The 17,160-nt window shown below is 42.2% G+C and overlaps 1 protein-coding gene across 16 annotated transcripts in view; it reads right to left on the reverse strand.

Annotated features, from left to right (window-relative positions):
- The window catches only part of nrxn1a (neurexin 1a), a 57,725-nt gene extending 42,774 nt beyond the window's left edge, over nucleotides 1-14,951 (reverse strand). For 6 of the 16 annotated variants that reach the window (XM_075457230.1, XM_075457224.1, XM_075457231.1 and 3 more), the window contains exons 1-3: nucleotides 13,619-14,951; nucleotides 8,488-8,505; nucleotides 7,605-7,634 (exon numbers count right to left, since the gene is read on the reverse strand). In XM_075457230.1, the coding sequence (XP_075313345.1) occupies nucleotides 7,605-7,634; nucleotides 8,488-8,505; nucleotides 13,619-14,351 (781 nt within the window). In that variant the 5' untranslated portion in view covers nucleotides 14,352-14,951. The remainder of the gene's footprint in view (nucleotides 1-7,604; nucleotides 7,635-8,487; nucleotides 8,506-13,618) is intronic. The other 10 variants (XM_075457234.1, XM_075457226.1, XM_075457232.1 and 7 more) reach the window with 2 other exon arrangements.
- Nucleotides 14,952-17,160: the final 2,209 nt, after the last annotated feature.

Consider the following 17,160-nt stretch of genomic DNA (forward strand, 5'->3'; position numbering starts at 1 on the left):
AGATAGAATCCAAATCTTTGGTGTTTTCATCTAAATTATCCAACGCATTAAATGGTTTTCAGAATAGCTGAAGGGTTTCTGTTGATAAACCACTGCAATAATGAGCTTTAATCGACTAAATAAAAAAAAATAAAAATCTGCATTGATCAGTGCTTAAAAGAATAATTATGAAGAATCATTACAAATTTAAGGTGAAAAGAAAAAGTGATAAATGCCTTTTACTGGTCATATGAAGTGTCTTTAAAGCCAAAAATATATTAAACTAACAGTAATGACAACCGAAGCGTGATTTCTGCTTGATAAATAAAACATATCAGGGTTTAAAATAGTTTAAAACAGACATGATCTTTAAAGTTAGTTTCCTCGAGATATAGCAGAGCACAACCGAATAATGCCCCATTGCCTTTGAATTTCATTTTAAGAGAAAACAAGGCAATGCACGCCTCCTACCATTATGTTCAATCTTTGCTTTCTTGTCCCTTTTTGTTTCTTTTATCTGTGCTCATCTCTTTCTCTTTCTCTCTGTCTCTGTCTGTATAGCTTGAATTTGGACTCCTCTCTGGTACCCAGGGAAACCAGCTTGTTTCCATGACAATGTCTTCAGGCAGAACAGTGTATTTGTCTTAAGCTGGATAAGATCAGTTTTCAGAGTCAGTTTCATCCCTTTTAAACATACACAGATGAACACACAAACGAATGTGCATGAATCATGTCACAAATGCACAGCAAAGTTGAAGGAAAGGAAGAGAAAGTATGCAAATTGGGTGAATGGTCATTTCTGAAAGTTATTTACCAACATGGTCAAATAAAAGCAGAGCCACACACCCACTGCCATGTCACACACAAAAAACTAACGAAACCCTCTAACAGCGGCTTGTTAACAAATAACAAGGGCACGGAGACCTGTTTTCATAAAGTTGGTATAATAGGCCTATAATGAGTGCTGTAGCTATTTCAGTTAGAAATGCCAGACAAGTATCCCAAGTAAATGAGTGTGTGTGCACAATTCCTGTGAGTGTGTGTCCCCTTCCTCATGTGTTTGTTCTTGTTTTGGCAAACAGCAAGGAAATGAATCTCAAATGCCAGATGGGGTACTGGAGTGAATCGCCAATTGGGCCGCTACTCTCAGCACCCGCCCAGACAATGGAAATTGCTAGAGCAGGTAAGAGACAATTAGAGCACCAAACAGACTTCCTCTTTCATTTCAAAAAGGCAGTGCATGTGTGTTTGAGTGCATGTGTGTGCGTGTGCTGGTGTCGGATGAGGCATCTGCATCACTGATGAATACCGTCCTGGCTGATGCGGGACCGTCTCGAGTCGAGGAGCCCAAGGAGAGATGCAGTGCCCCTGCTGAGAAACACTGCAGTCTTATCTTCCTCCCTGTCTCACTGTGTGTCTCCGACCTTCTATTTCCACCTCTCTTTTCCCACTTTTTGAATGCGCTCCTATCTTTCCTCACCATCACTTTCCTACGATTGTGCACCCTCTCCTCCTCCCACCCTCCCTTGCAGACTTGCAGCCAGCTCTATCTCTTCCCTTCATCTTCTGAAAATGGGGAGTGTGTTTGATGTCTTTATTTTTAGGCGATGACTGGGTGCATCAGCTTTGCGTGTTCCCTATTAGCACTGCAGAGAACGTTAAAAGAATTAATGTGTACACTTGCTAACAGGATGGTAATTGCAATTACCAGTAAAAGTATACATTTACCAGTGGGATTGCAACACATCTCCTCTGCTGAATCTCCCCAATAATGTGGGAGCAGAGCTTTCTATGTGGCATCCTGACTTTCATTACAAGAACTGCATGGGTGTTAAGCATTAATGAGTGTTGTACTATAATGGGTGTTAGTAGCGGAAAGAGGAAGCAGAATTAGTCCCATTGGATGAGGGGGTATATCTATGAAAATTGTACATTTTGCAGTAAAACTTTGCTGCTATTGCTTTTTAACTGCTGATGGCCAGAGGGGGCACAGTTTTTTAACAGCTCAAGATGTGACAATCAAGAGCCAAATTCATGCCAGTCAGTGAGGCAGGCTGCCAATCAGCGCCACTTTCCTCTTAACACCAAGCGTCTGTCTCTCTTACTCAAACTGGATGCTGCTCATTTGCTCGTCTTGCAAAATTATGCAAGTATTAAAACAACAGTGGCTAATGTTTGAAAGATATCTTTCATCGACAGTCAAAGCGTATACTACTATTGGTATTTGCCCATGTTTTACTTAGCAGATTTTACTCCCAGATACAAACATTTGGGCAATGAAAACAATATTTAGCTGAATCTATATTGTTAACTTTGTAATATGGAAAATGTTCAATTTTTCTTGAGAAAGCCCCAGAGACAGCTAACCTACAAGCACAAAAGTCAGGCAATGCCAGAAATCCGTGTTTTTCAATTAAGTGATTAATCATTGATGATAAGTTGCCTAATCAAAATATTAACAATAAATTAACAAATTTTATATTTATAGTGATAACAATCTCTGAAACAATTAAGAAATAAATCTGCAACTACACTGATGAAAAAATAAATAATTTTGTCTGTTATTTGTCACACACAAAAAAGAAAAAAAGAAAAAGCAGTTTGTTGTTATTTTTATTATATTTAAGAGTTTGTGATTTTCTTTTATGTTTTGTAAATTATGAATAATGTTTTGCATCTAATTACATACTTTTTTGGATTTGATCAGAGCTGATTTGCAGTGGTGGACAGAGTCTGATCAGGCCATTTCTCTTGTTACAGGAAATGTGCAATTTTCACACCGCTAGTCAACTTTGAAGGTCCAATACAGGCACACGTGAAACCAAAACCTAACATGGAGCAATTCCTACATTCTGTGATCTCTCAAATCAAATCAAATCAAATCAAATCAAATTTATTTATATAGCACATTTCATGTACAAACAATTCAAAGTGCTTTACATAAAATAAAAGCATTGCAGCAGGGAGTGTAAGAAGCATTAAAAATACATAAAAGAATATAAAGAGAAACAAATAAAATAATTCAAATGAATTTAAAAACAAGCAACAGTCTAGATAAGCTAAAAGATATTTCATGCATAGACACATGAGAACAGAAATGTCTTTAACCTGGATTTAAAAATGTCTACATTTGGTGAGAGTTTAATCTCCACTGGCAGTTTGTTCCACTTGTTTGCAGCATAACATCTCTGTGTGTATAAAACTGAGACTGTCTTCCTTCCAAACACAACTCTTTGGGTCAGTTGTTCATAAAGACCAAAACAACCTATAATTTTGTTAAGAGGAATGTACATCCTCCTGTGGTTATGAGAGATACGACATGTGACTTGTAAAAATAGCATCCATGAAGTTAAAGGTCGCAGTCATTTTTAAAAAGAACATATTTTAGCTCTAATTATGATTGTTTTCTCAACCTAAACAAGTAGTTTTGATTTCTAACTCGAACCAAGTGATGTTAAGTATTTCAGTAAAGTGGCATTGTGTTATTAACTGAATGACACTCAAAAGTAAAAAAAAAAAAGAGTTGCCAAAAGTTTTTCTTTAGCTCACGTCATGGGCATGAATGATGCACTGCACACCATCCAACCCCCGTCCTGTCTCCATAAGAGAACTTGAAAATGACGTCTGCTCAAATGTGGAAACACTCATATGAATAACTGTTTCTCTCCAGTCAAATGTAGGAGCATTACTTTACTTTAATGGTTTGCACCTAAACAAAGGACAGGTTTGCTTTGATTGGAAGACTTGTTGGGAAAACCAGAACAAGGCTCACTCGTGTCTTAACTCCCTCTTTGTAAGAGGCTTTTTCACATGTACTAAAATGTTAGCATGACCACATAGAGAGAGTGACCCGGGTACATCTTCATCGTCAGACAGATGTTTATTTCTATATTAAGACTAAAATAGCATTTATTTGACATTTTAAAAAATTCCAATTTAGTTGTAGGTGTTCAGATGCAAAGACGTGATACTTTGCTGTGTCGCACATGAAAAAGGAGTAGAGGAAAACTTCAACTTTACTTGGCTGAAATCAGTTAAGGCTGCGCATTTTGCTAAAAGTAACTTTCAAGTAAATTGTTGCTGATTGATTTTCTGATGAGCAACACTTTAAATTTTGCATAAAAGCATTATTAAACTAATAAATGACTAATTAACTAATTAATTTTTAAATCCGTCTTTGCGTGATTTATTATTAAGACCGTTACATGGCGATGAGTAAGAGGTAAGATACATGCTGTACTTTGCTGATACTGACTGGTTCCTTTTGTCTTGGCGTCTGCTACCGCTCCCAAACCCACATATGGTGGAGTCAGCATGGAGCTCATCTGCTGTGTTTCTGTGTGTTGTTTTGTGTATTTGTAAGAAAACTGCCATCATGCATATGTCCAAGAGAGCGCAATGGGTGGCGGAGGGACAAAAACTTACAGAGACAATTCCAAGAGAAATCTGAAGACTGTGGCACTGAACATGTGTGTGTTTGTGTTGTCTTCGTGCCTGGAGTGTGTGTCCATCCTTGTGTTTTTGCCATAAGACAATGTGTTAAAATGAGCTGCTTTGATTGCCGACGCTTTATGAGTCACAAATGATGACTCACAATCCACCTCCCCTGAACACGCACTCAAGCACTCACACAAGACACACATACACATCATATACAGACACGCAAAACTCGCTCCCCCTCTTCTTCATCCACTGACCGTGAAGAATATGTGCAGGCAGTCTTACTCATGCATATTTACACTGAACACACTAACTCACCTACTCAGCGGGCACTCTCTCTATCTAAAGGTTATTGTGTGTGAGTGTGTGTCTGTTTGTCCGTCCGTTCACGTACACCATCTTTAAAGGTCACTTCAAGCGAGGCTGACCACTTGTCTAAGTTGTGCATAGATTGTTGGATTGATATCGAGGACACTTGGACATGCAGACAAACAACCGTTATTAAGTGGACATCCTGCCTCAAAGCTAAAATAATATATAAATATCAGAAACAAGTATGGCTACCAAGTACATCAGTGAACCACTCCTCAATCCCATTCAGAATCTGCGAACCCTTCACGGTCCTTTCTCCGCCAAGCAGAGAGAAAAGAAAAGGGAAAATTCTGCTACTTGGCTTTAAGCACATTTTCCATCCAGATTATTGCTGCTCAATACTTTTCAAAAAAAAAAAATCCATTTCCCCCTCTTCCTTTGGTTGCTCGATACTTATGAAAATCCAATTTGGCTCCCCCTTTTCTTTCTTCCTTCCACAATTCCTGCATTTTCACCCACTCAAAGTGATTAGTGATCTGTGGGTATCATTTCCAGGGAGAATGATAACCGTGTTTTAAGGAGGAGGGGAAAGGTCCATGACGCCCCATCAGGGCTGATGTCCCCTGGAGAACGACGGGGCTGGGAGGGCAGACAGGAGCACCACTGTCGCTTTGCAGATACAGGCAGTTGCTCTACATCACAGAAGAGAAGACGACTCATTTTATCTCTCTCTAGCTTCCCCTTTCCTCCTCTCTTCCCTCTATCATTCATTTCTTTAGCTCGTCTCTCACAGGCAGTCTCTTTTTTCTCAATTTCTCCAGCCCACACGCACACACACATAGACACACACACACGTTATATATCTTTCCAAGGCACCCCTCCCCACACCCAATCCGCCCCCTCAAAGAAACTCATTTCAGCTTTGCAGGCTCCTCAAAAAGCCTCTTTACGCTGAGCTAACCTAAGCTAGGCTTCGTCTGCACCATTTGACAGCCTTTACATCTCAGTATGCAGAGCAAAAGCACATTCACAAAAACACACAGCTTTCATGTGTACAGTTACTGAAAGACACTTCAAAGGCTTGAAAAAAACAAACAAAAAAAATCCAGTTATACTTTCAGCCTATCACTATCCAAACATCCGTTATAGCGAGGGCAGCCACTATACACAAATACACTGAATACATTGTGTAATATTGCTGGAAACATATGTTAATACATGTCGGTCTTTAAGTAGGTGATTTAAAATGCTGAGTATAAGCCAGAAGAACCAATTGAATTTTCACTGCCACCTGGGTGAATCATGGCAGACATTTAGGGCAGAAACCAGCACTAAGAACCTATTTAACAATCAAAACACAGAAAAAGTGCACCCACAGAAAGATACTTGCTGTAATAATGACTGACGGTTGGAGGCATCATTTGGGCTCACTGCAAAATATGTCTATTCACCAGCTTAAAGGAACATTTTATCAAAGAGCACATTTTAACAAATACATGGCTGCTCTGTCACAATGGGAGACAGCCGTCATCATGTCTCCTATCACACAATCAAAGAGCACAATGGTCTGTAACGGTCAGGTCTGTCTTCATGTGTGCCAATCAGTGTATTCATCAGCATCATGCAGAGTCAACCGATTGGGCAGCACCTACCTTCAGATTTTCACAAGCTCGGTAGGCTGGAGCTCCTATTCATTTGCACTCATGCAGGCACACACACTCGTATACCCATGCAGCAACACCTTACCTTACAAAAAAATGACACAATCCAATTCTATTGCATTTCATAATTTGATGCTGAACAGCTCTGAATGTCAACGTTACTGTAAAAACGCTATCTTTCCAACTCATTCAACTCCATCCAGAACAGCCCAGTAGCCAAACACATAAGTAAATCGGAGGGGTACCTCTGAGCGTTCCTAAAATCACAGAGGGTGGTGTCCCAAAAAGTAAGAAAGAGGGCAGGAACAGAGAAGGAAAGGGGGAAGAGGGCATTAGGAGAGAAGTGGTACTGTGAGGCTTGGTTATCAATGAACAATTTTCTCCAAAAGCAGATCAGTGGCACCACTTGTTTTTGGGCTTTTTTCAAAAACAATCCACTACTTGGGGGGTTGAGGTATAACAGCATTGCTTTCATACGCTGCAGGAACATCTGTTCAGAATTGCAAACACTCGCCAACGTATGATCAGCAACCCATGTGAGCATCAGCAATGGCAGACATGCTGGAAGCTGATGAGCAGCCATGCTGGAGCGGAGATGAGCAGTGAGAACTGCCACTGTCATTGACTCCACCCATGCCCCCACACACACAGTCCACGCTCACATTCCCACAATCAAACTCTACCACACAAATGAGGAAAAAATTGAATGAGATGAAAGAGTAAAAACCAAATCAAACCATTTATGCTGTCAGTTGGTCACATGGCCCTTAGCTCCTTTACCATGACCTGGAGCCCGCCAAATCGATTCCAGCCAAGCGTCATCAAGCAGCAGCCATCAACACCCTCCCGTTAGCCCCTCCCACATCAGCAGCCATGATAGATATCCCAGCAGAAGTTGCTCTCAGGTTCATCACTTTCTTCAAAAATCAAACCTTGAATGATCTTTAAAGCCAAATTCATAAAGAAATCTTCTCTTTTGATTTAAATTAAAGGGGATTTTTTTTAAATAAGGCCAACAGACTTTTTAGCACCTCATTTTCAGAAAAAAAACTGACCTTAGTTCTGTGCCTAGAGAGACAACTTCCATCTGCACCAGGTGTTGATGAGGTGAGGGAGGGATAGAAGGAGTTTTGAGTGTGGGGGTGTGAGGAGGAGGTAAGGGATGATGGTATAGCAGAGGACAACAGGAAGTGAGGTAAGAGGAGGCCATACCTTGGTCGCCAATCATCAGGTGTGCCAGACCTTAAAGGAAGACAAGAGCACAGTCAGCACAGCAAAGGATCATGGGGCGGGTAGAGTGTGTGCATGTGCATAGATGTGTTTTTGTGATGCAGGAGTTTGTCAGTGACATGCTGGTGAAAGCTAAAGTTCTCTGTGTTGGTGAGTGATTCTGTGTGTGTATGTGAGTCATCTAAATTTTTAACAAAAACTCACTTTGAGTGCACTTACTTATCCTAGGCACCGATCCTACGCACAAACAGGTACGTACACAGACCTTTGCATACAGCCATGAAGCGGGTCGTATACAGTACAGTATTTATGTGTCTGTGTCGATGTAACCTTGAGGCAAGAGCCACTTCAGATGATTGCGCAAAGGGTGTAGTACTTACCAGATGTCAGCAACCAACCTTTATATACCCACACAGACCAACATATACTTAGCCTGGCTAACCTGCACCCTGGCTATCAAGTAGGCTACTACTGTATTGCCATAGTAGATGTAATGAGCAATAAAGGTCAGAGAGGAGAATGCAAAGAACAAGACTGGCATGGAAAAGATGGAAAAAGAAAAATAATATAATATTTGTGTATTAGAATGTATTTAAGAATAACAGGAATAAGAAGGAGACAGAAGGAAGAAAATCATGATGAAGAAAGATGTTTGAAAAACTTAAGTATAGATAGATAGATAGATAGATAGATAGATAGATAGATAGATAGATAGATAGATAGATAGATAGATAGATAGATAGATAGATAGATAGATAGATAGATAGATAGATAGATAGATAGATAGATAGATAGATAGATAGATAGATAGATAGATAGATAGATAGATAGATAGATAGATAGATAGATAGATAGATAGACCTACCTGGGGTGTAGCTGTGCTCTGGAAAAGTGTTGCAGCCAGGCGAAGAGAGAGAGAGACAGACATTCATTAACATGCATGCTCAGCCCTATTGGGTCACCGTGGCTACTTACTGTACATGCACACCCGTCCGGGGTTACCGTGGTGGCATACATGCAAGTCAGCACAAACATCACAATGGATACCATGCTGCACCAGTAGCCAAAACTGAGGTCTGTCTAAACATATATATTATATTTATATATATATATATAAATACAGTCGCATTAAAGAGTTGCGCAATCTCTCTATTCCACCTGAGTACAAATACACATACCTAAGCGCGCAAACAGACACCCACACTCATAGGTACAGGGGGTGGACAGGAGGGGGGTGGGGGGGCTGCTTGTCGTTGATATACATTCCTACCTGTAGATTTGGATTCAAGAGCCGTTTACCCCAGAACTTACCTTGGTGCTGCTTCCTCTCCCCAGAGCACCCAGACAGATAGCATGCAACAGACACACAGATAAAGACATACACATTCCCTCTCACAACCTCTCCCACACTCTCTCTGCCTTCCACACACACACACTAACATTGACTATGGCAGTAATAATGGTGTGAAATAGCAGGGTAAACATGTAGGGATGGATTAGCAGTGCAGGAAGACGAGGGGCATGCATGATTCAGTACTGGGTCTGAGTGTGTTAGTGTACTTATAAAGGTATGTGTGTGTGGTTGAGTGTATTTTGATCCGTGTGCTCATCTGAGTGTTTCCTTGCCTCTGCCCTTGTGCTAGTACCATGGCAGAAACAGGTGAAGCCATTAGCATGCTAACAGCGATTTGCCCTCAAGGACAATGCAAGCCAGGCCAGGCCTAACAAGCCAGGTTCCCTCTACCCTCACTGCAGGGCAAAATGCCTCAAACTGTGATTATATTTAAACACAGACCTGCGGAAACTACCTCCACATAACACTACATCTAAATTCTGTATGTCTTAAATTATTACATTTGTCCAAAACTGACATATTGATGTGCTTTGGAACAAAAGCCTCATAAATAGCTCATTTTGCACAGAGGCATGAAATATGTAATATACTGCAGCCTTTCAGGGGAGAAACAGTAAATGCAACATAACGTTGCATTGAAAAGGTTCCAGAGCTTGTCAGAAATCAGCAAATATATGAGCGTGAGTAAAAGTGGATCATTAGGGAGCCTTGAAGAAATTGTGTAACTGTAAATGTATAAGGAAACTAGCACTGCCACAGCCAAATAGCTTCGTTCTGGCTTCAAACATGGACCTGAGGATCCTTTTTTTTCCTCAAGCAGAGCATATTAATTCAGTATTAAAGATTCATAAAAGATTTTTTTCGACTAATTTTCAGAGGGTTGTAATTTTGTCTCAAAGCTTTATTGTATATCTTCACTGTGGGTGCTGGATTCAAAATAACAGTAATTTTAAGATATCAGGAAAAAATAAAAACCTTCAAATCTGAATCTGACAAAACCACTACTTTCTGAACCTGGATCAAAATGATGATTATCCATATTTCCAAACAATCAGCTATGGCTTCACTGCACCAATACAGCCAATATTTTCTATAACCTTACAACAGACCCTATTCACATAATATTCAAGCTTTAGTCAAAGAGGAATACTTGACCTGTGTACTTATTCCTTTATCTTCTTGCCAGCCACTTTATCTCACTCCGATATGACCTTTGAGAACTCTTCTCCAGAATGCATCAGTGCACCTGAACTGAGATTTCTTTTGACATACTGTAAGTTGGTGATAGCTACTCGCTGGTAACGATGTGAATATTAACTCAGCTAGCAGTTGAAGTTACTCCACATCTTGTCAGGACAAAATGAACAACAGTGCATGAAGGCAGATTAAAAAAACATTTCAGATCACAAAACAGCACTCCAAACAATTTAAACCATCCACAAAAAAGATATATCATCTGCCCAGTTCTGCTCTCAGAGCTCTCTGTATCTCTGAACTATTTGCAGAAAATGAACAGCATGAATCAGAGAGGTCTGAGAGAAGAAGTAGAAATACTCTAAAGATCTTGTTGCACTCTGTTGTGTAAGGTTTATCTTTTTGTTATATGGTTTTGAAAACCTGCTGGTTCAGTGGAATAGCTCACTGATTTTGTTTCCTGAGCAATTGTTCATGAGCTACTATTTCAACTAATGAAAGTAACTGTCTATCAAACCATCTTATTTTACACCATGCAGAATTTTTTCTCCTTACCCCTAAATTGGCAAATTAGAGACTAAGCTGACACTAAAGAAAAACTGGTCTGATATGCTTAGCCATCACGATAAAAGGAAGCCTAAAAAACTCAGTTACCCAGCCAAAGAGAAGCATCTTATTATTATATTTTATATTACTCAGTAGTTTTACCTAAGAAGAGTATTTAAGTATCATCTTATTCAATCAAAGCTATATGATTTTATACATTGACATATATAGTTTTGCTCATCCCCTGCACATCTTTTCAAGCAGATCTCTGAGGTGTAACCAATACTGGAAAGAGAAAAAAATGACTTTAGTGCGTTTTCCACCAAACCCTTGACTGAAATGTGAGTCCATCTCTTTGAATATAAAACCTCCACTTCAAAGGTATGAGCAGCCTCTTGTTGAGTTACAAGTGCCAGTACAAAGTCGACGTGATATTTGGTGAGAGCCTTTAGGTAAAACGTCTGCGTCTCTTATTTAGCCCCTAGAGCCGCTCCGCTGTCAGGTACCCCAGAGGTGACTAATGGTGGTGCTGGAGCCCGCACACATTGAGAATGTATTTCTCCTTGTGTTTCTATGTTTCTGCAGGTCACTGGCGTCAGTGTCTCCCACTCTGCTTTACAGTCGTCACATACTGTAATTCTCAGTGCAACATTGAGACTCTGCAAAGAGCTTCACCTTATTCTTCCTGAACATATCGACACCAAATATGCAGTGATAAGTCATATGACTGCAAACAGTGATGAAAATCTTAATATTGATCAATCAGTAATCTATTTTATCACTAATAACTGGTCCCAAATATGGACAATTCTCTGTTGCTGTGGAATAAAGCACAAGGTGAAGCGTTTAAATGACTGTTTTCTCAATTTACAATGACATAAATGAGAGAAAAGCAGGAAATACTTGCATTTCATTGCATTTCTTTGCTTTACAATATGCTTAAATGTAAAGCTTGAAGTAACACCAAATCACAAAATCCACTAATATGCATATGATTTGTACTTAGAATAATTTAAAAAGACCCCTGGTGAGATCTTTGGTTAGCTTGTTATATACTCAATTATCAGTCCAAAATCCCCCAAAATTAATTTTCCTGTCATACACGACAGTAAATGCAAGAGATTCTAACATTGAGAAGCTGGAACCAGTAAATAATTAGCCTTTTTTTTCTGGAAAAAAATTGCTGTTAATAATCAAGCAAGTTGCTGATTAATTTTCTGTAAAACAACTAATTGACTAATTGTTGCGTCTTGAATCATGAATTCTCTCTCACTGGATTAATTATTTCAGCACACATGAAAGCACTGGAAAGTGCACCTTCCCCAGCTGTTTGGTAAAGCTTGATCCGTTCTACATTAACATGCACACTACATTCACACCCACCACCACAGATGTGTAAAAACAGTAGATCTGCGTGGCAGAAATGATGCCTGAAGTCACTGAGAGCTGACGACGAGCTGCAGGTAGCAAAGAAAGTGGGAAGGGACTGAAAGTCAGTCCTGGCTTAAGGTCTCCCTATTAGTTCTGTCTCCATGGTAACCTCCCCAGCCATTCCACCGTCCACTAGATGCTAGGGTGAGATATAGTGGGTGTCTAAAGGGATGTGCAATGCTGACAGTGGTGCTGCGTGGAGTTTAAGGTCAGGTTGGTGCCAAATGGTGGCCAAACAGCAAGGCCACTGTGCCGTTTTGGCAGATGCATTTGTGTCATTAAAGGAATCAATCCCTCGGGCAAAACTGAAAGGCATCTTTGGCGTACAGCAGTTTAGAGAGCTATTGATTAAGAATGCAGATTTGCTCTGAATGAACTCAAGCAAATCTGACGACACACACAACCCAGCAGGGGGAAATGAAAGCATTTGAAGCGTTGGCCATAACAAGGTAGCTCAGTTCATTAAGCAGCTGTTTTGCTTTTGTAATGACCGTCATTATACTGCCCTGTGTATTGGCACTTGTATTGACCAAAGGCTTGTTTGCCGGTATTAAAGGGGGTGCTTTTGTGGAGTTTGAATATCAAAGCATATTTTTCGTTTTCTGGCAATATACTTACAACTGTTTATAGTCACACTTCTTCATATTTATGAACTACTACTGACAGGACACTCTCTCTTGTAATGCGCAAGAGCGCTGACACAATAACACATTATCCAGAATCACACAGATACAAACACACCATTTTAACAGGCTAAAATTAATGGCAAGTGATAGATTCTACACACATCATTTCTGCACCCTTTGTATAGTAGCTCAGAAGGCCATCTAGAATCAATGCAAATCCATTAACACAGACAGCCAGGTGTCAGCCATGTAACAACCACTGATTTCCAGCCTCTTAACCCACTTTCAATTAGAGTTTCTCAACACAAGCCACCAATCACATCCGTTAGCACTCTATATGGTTATTGTGTTTTGCCAAATTTATCAACAGAGCCCTTCAGAGCTTGCCAGCCAGTTAATGTCTTCCAATGAGTTTCAGGGATTTGTATCAGCTCTGCAGATTGTCAAGCTTCACAGACTGTGGCACCGATCAGCTGTTCTCAAGATCTCAGCTCCAGCTTCGCTAAACTGACTGTACGTCTTGGGTGAAAGCTTATTTTTGGGTTCTGGGCGAACATAGTGAAGTGGGAGTCATTTGCAGGCAAGAAATCAATGTCAGACATAATCAGTATGCATGTCTTGCACTGTTTGTGAAGGCTGCTGGTCCATACACGCCAACTGAAGGCAGTGGTAAGGGTGGCAATGAAAAATATGTCTCCATTAAAGAGCCTGGTATTTGGAATTTGAGGTATAAATGTGGTGATATGCATCAGGAGGAATAACTGTCAATGCATGTGTGTCTCAAAGTGTGTGTGTTTGTAAATGATGGGATGTATATGATAGGTCAGCATGGTTTTTGGTCTTACCTTCGCTGCAGTCATTGCCTTGGTAACCGGTGTCGGAGCAGTCGCAGACGGCCTGGTCGTTGACCACACTGCATACTCCTCCGTTCTGGCACTGGTGGTCTGGCCCACAGCCAGCTGTTACTGTGACTCCCTCTGAGCTGTCCAGCGTCACCAGTGAACCGTTAATGCTAACTGCCGTGATCCAGCCACGGAAGGCGGGGTGTTCCCGCACTGAGGGAGAGGTGAGGCGCAGGGGCGAGGAGTGGAGATCTGGTGTCACCCCACCCATGTATGTATGACTAAATACTGTCATGTCTCTTCTCTTACTCTTCACTTCTGCCCATCCCTCAAGTCGCCCATCCACTTCCAACGAGGTGTTCTTCCAATCCCGCTTGACACGCACTGCGTGCCATCGTCCGTCACTCACTGCCACACCGGACTGCAACTCGGCTGGCTCGGCACAGAAGATGGAGAAGCGCAGGCGAAGGTGGCCGTGGAGAAGCAGCAGCTCCAGGAAGTCGCAGAAGCCCTCGTCATCCAGGTAAAGCAGCAGGCCCTCTTGGCTGTGAGTCCGCAGGCTGAAACTCAGCACACTCTCGCAGCAGGCATTCCACACTGGAAACCGCCCCCACTGGCTGGATACACCCCCAAACTCCAGGACCTCCCCTTGAGCCTGGCCCCCTACACTGCACAGGCACAGTCCCAGGAAGAGCAGAGGGGCTACCGCCCAAACGCAAACCGCCATCACACTCATACACACACTCGCTCTCACACTCACACACACACGGGAGGAGATAGAGGCTAGAGCTTGGGTGTTCCCTCTAGCCTACAGCTCATGGTGACAACTGTAGGGCACCTAATGGAACACTTTCTAGGTGTCTCAAGTGCACCCTGCTGTCTTGGTAGTGCCTTTTAAAAGGGGGGACCCTGCTATGATAGAGCTCCGGTGAGGGTGTCAGACAGCAGCTCCCTCTGTCCGCTCACCACACTTTGGACATCTTCTTTTGCCTTGGCCTGGTGTCTGTGTCGTCTCTGAGATGTTCAGTGTCTCCTCTCCATTCAGTCTTTCATTCTTAACTTCAAACATGAGATTCCAGGTGTGTGTCTGTGTGTGTGTGTATCCGTGTATTAGATATGGGACAAATAGGAAGTGAACTCCATCTTTGTGCCCTAGATAGGGCCTTATCCCCCATGCAGGCAACTCCCCACGGAGTGTGAGTATATGTGTGTGTGTGGCTCACACACTGGTAATGGAGAGAAATGACACCGTCATAGCAGTATTTTCTCCCCCTCCTCCCTGTCTTAGAAGAGCAAGACTTAAAGTGTGTATGGGCAAATATGTTTGTGTGTGCATGCGAGGTATGTGTGTCTCTCACTGCCGCGTCATCACTCTCTCCAGCGACCTACAGAGAGAACAGAGACGGCACAATCAACCAGGGTCAACACATACACACACACATCCCACGTAAACACACGTGCGCACAAACTGGTACACGCACACATATGCGCAAGCAAAATCCGAGACTGCTGTAATTCTCAAATTACCCTTTTTCGTGCATTTTGTAGGCCTACACACACTCACACCGACCCAACAGATAATTGACCTGCCGACAATATGACTACAGCTAGACATGGACTCTACATACGTAATAAATCCCACATTTTAACTTCCACACAGCCCACACAACAATGATGACTAAAGCCCAGCGCACTCAATATAGGCACGCGCGCACACAAACGGCTGCACAAACAGCGCCTCCTCAATAGAGCTCCCATAATGCCGCAGGAGATTTTTAGGTGGCATACCTGCGACTGCCTTAGCATTATAAAGTATATTCTTAATTATTGTGAGTATCACCGTGTACTTAGCAGCACAGTTTATTCACGAAATTTTATTTATTTATTTATTTTTTGTTGATTTTTTTTCCCGTTTCATTAACTGGTTAGTGTACCTCGCGCCGCCGTCAAGGGTTCCGTTTGCTACATCACAAAGAACGGGAGCAGCTCGGCGCGCTGCGGCGGATGACTCAAACCGCCTCGCTTTATCGAATTAACAGCTCTGAAACCCATTTTCAACAGCTGAACACATTCACACACAGCCCGGCCGACACTGATTGACAATGTAATTCACGCACAGTGGGGGGCACGTATAGCCTCTTCTTTGAGTCGTTGAAAAGCGTTGACATCACTGTTATTGATAGACAGAGTGAATGAATGCGGTTGAATGATCGATTTTCGATTTGCGGCCATACCTCCTCTGCATTTTTTCTTCCTGGCACCCGCTATTTGACAAAACCGGGGAATTCAGTCTCATCGCCGGCGCTTGGCGTTAACTAGGCTACAGCAGTTGTACTTTTTTTTTTACGCACAAACTGTTTAAATTGATTTTAGTCTACACCTGTAACGATGATGTGACAGCCTCGCCCCAGTAAATAAAAAAACAACCACACCGCGCGCTCCCCCCCCCCCCCCCCCCCCAAACCAGGCACATGCCAGACTGGAAAAACCGACCTACCTCACGTACATCTTGTGGTTCCGTGGCAACAGTGCCGCGCGCGACTCATTGATTTTCCTTTCCATCAGAGGAGAACCTTGAATTCGCGAGACGGAGGGAACAGTCGTGCGCCTGGTGTACCGGACTGGGACACAACTATCACAGGCTCGCCTCAAGGCGACAAGGTGCTATTGCTCTCCGCCCGCCCGCGCGCGCTCTCTCCAGCTCTGATTCCATCTCTCGCGCTCACTCTCTGTTTGCCTCAATGTCTCTCTGTCCTCTCTCTCTCCCTTCTCCTGAGAAGGAAAAGGTGCAGTCTGGTGCTCTCGCGGCAGACTCGGCAGAGGGGGAGTCACGTGGTTGCCAGAGAGAGAACGCGCGAATGTGTGTGTCAGAGAGGAGAGAGGGTACGCTCGAGAGGATGGGCGGGGCCGCGCGCTGCTGCAGCACCTTGGACAGCGCTCCCCCACGGCACGCAAGAAACCGAAATATTTCTCTGAGGCAGAAATTAAAGCGAGAACCGGTGAAGACGAATGATTGTAGCCGCATGTTACCGTTTTCTCACACTATTCAAAAGGAAGGCGGTGATTCAGAGAACTAGGGGGTGAATTGGTTTCAGAGGTGCGAAACACCACAACTAATTCAACCACAAAAGCAGAGTTATAAAATTCCCAGAAAAATAAGAAGACATGACAGCATGGCACAGAAGCAAAAAGAAAACAGAAAACGACGCAATCGTTACCAAACTTACAAAGAAACAAAAAATACAATTTCACGACAACAAAACCAAATACGCAACATTCCAGGAAACACAGCAACAAAACAAACAACTCAACAATGTTTCAGAAAACACAAGAAAAAGAAAATCAAAAGCACATTTCAGGAAAAGAAAAAGAGCATTTCAAAATCTCCTGAGACATTGGAATTTTTTTTTTCACGGGGTAATTACTCTGACACCTCTAAGACAAGTGCCATTTTTGCATTTCTGTGCAGTGAAGACGACATACTCTTCTATTGAAGAACAGTTTCTATTGAACAGTGTGGGGATAGAACCAACAAGCACTTGGAC

This window comes from Odontesthes bonariensis, chromosome 23, assembly GCF_027942865.1.
Source record: "Odontesthes bonariensis isolate fOdoBon6 chromosome 23, fOdoBon6.hap1, whole genome shotgun sequence".
Lineage (NCBI taxonomy): Eukaryota > Metazoa > Chordata > Actinopteri > Atheriniformes > Atherinopsidae > Odontesthes > Odontesthes bonariensis.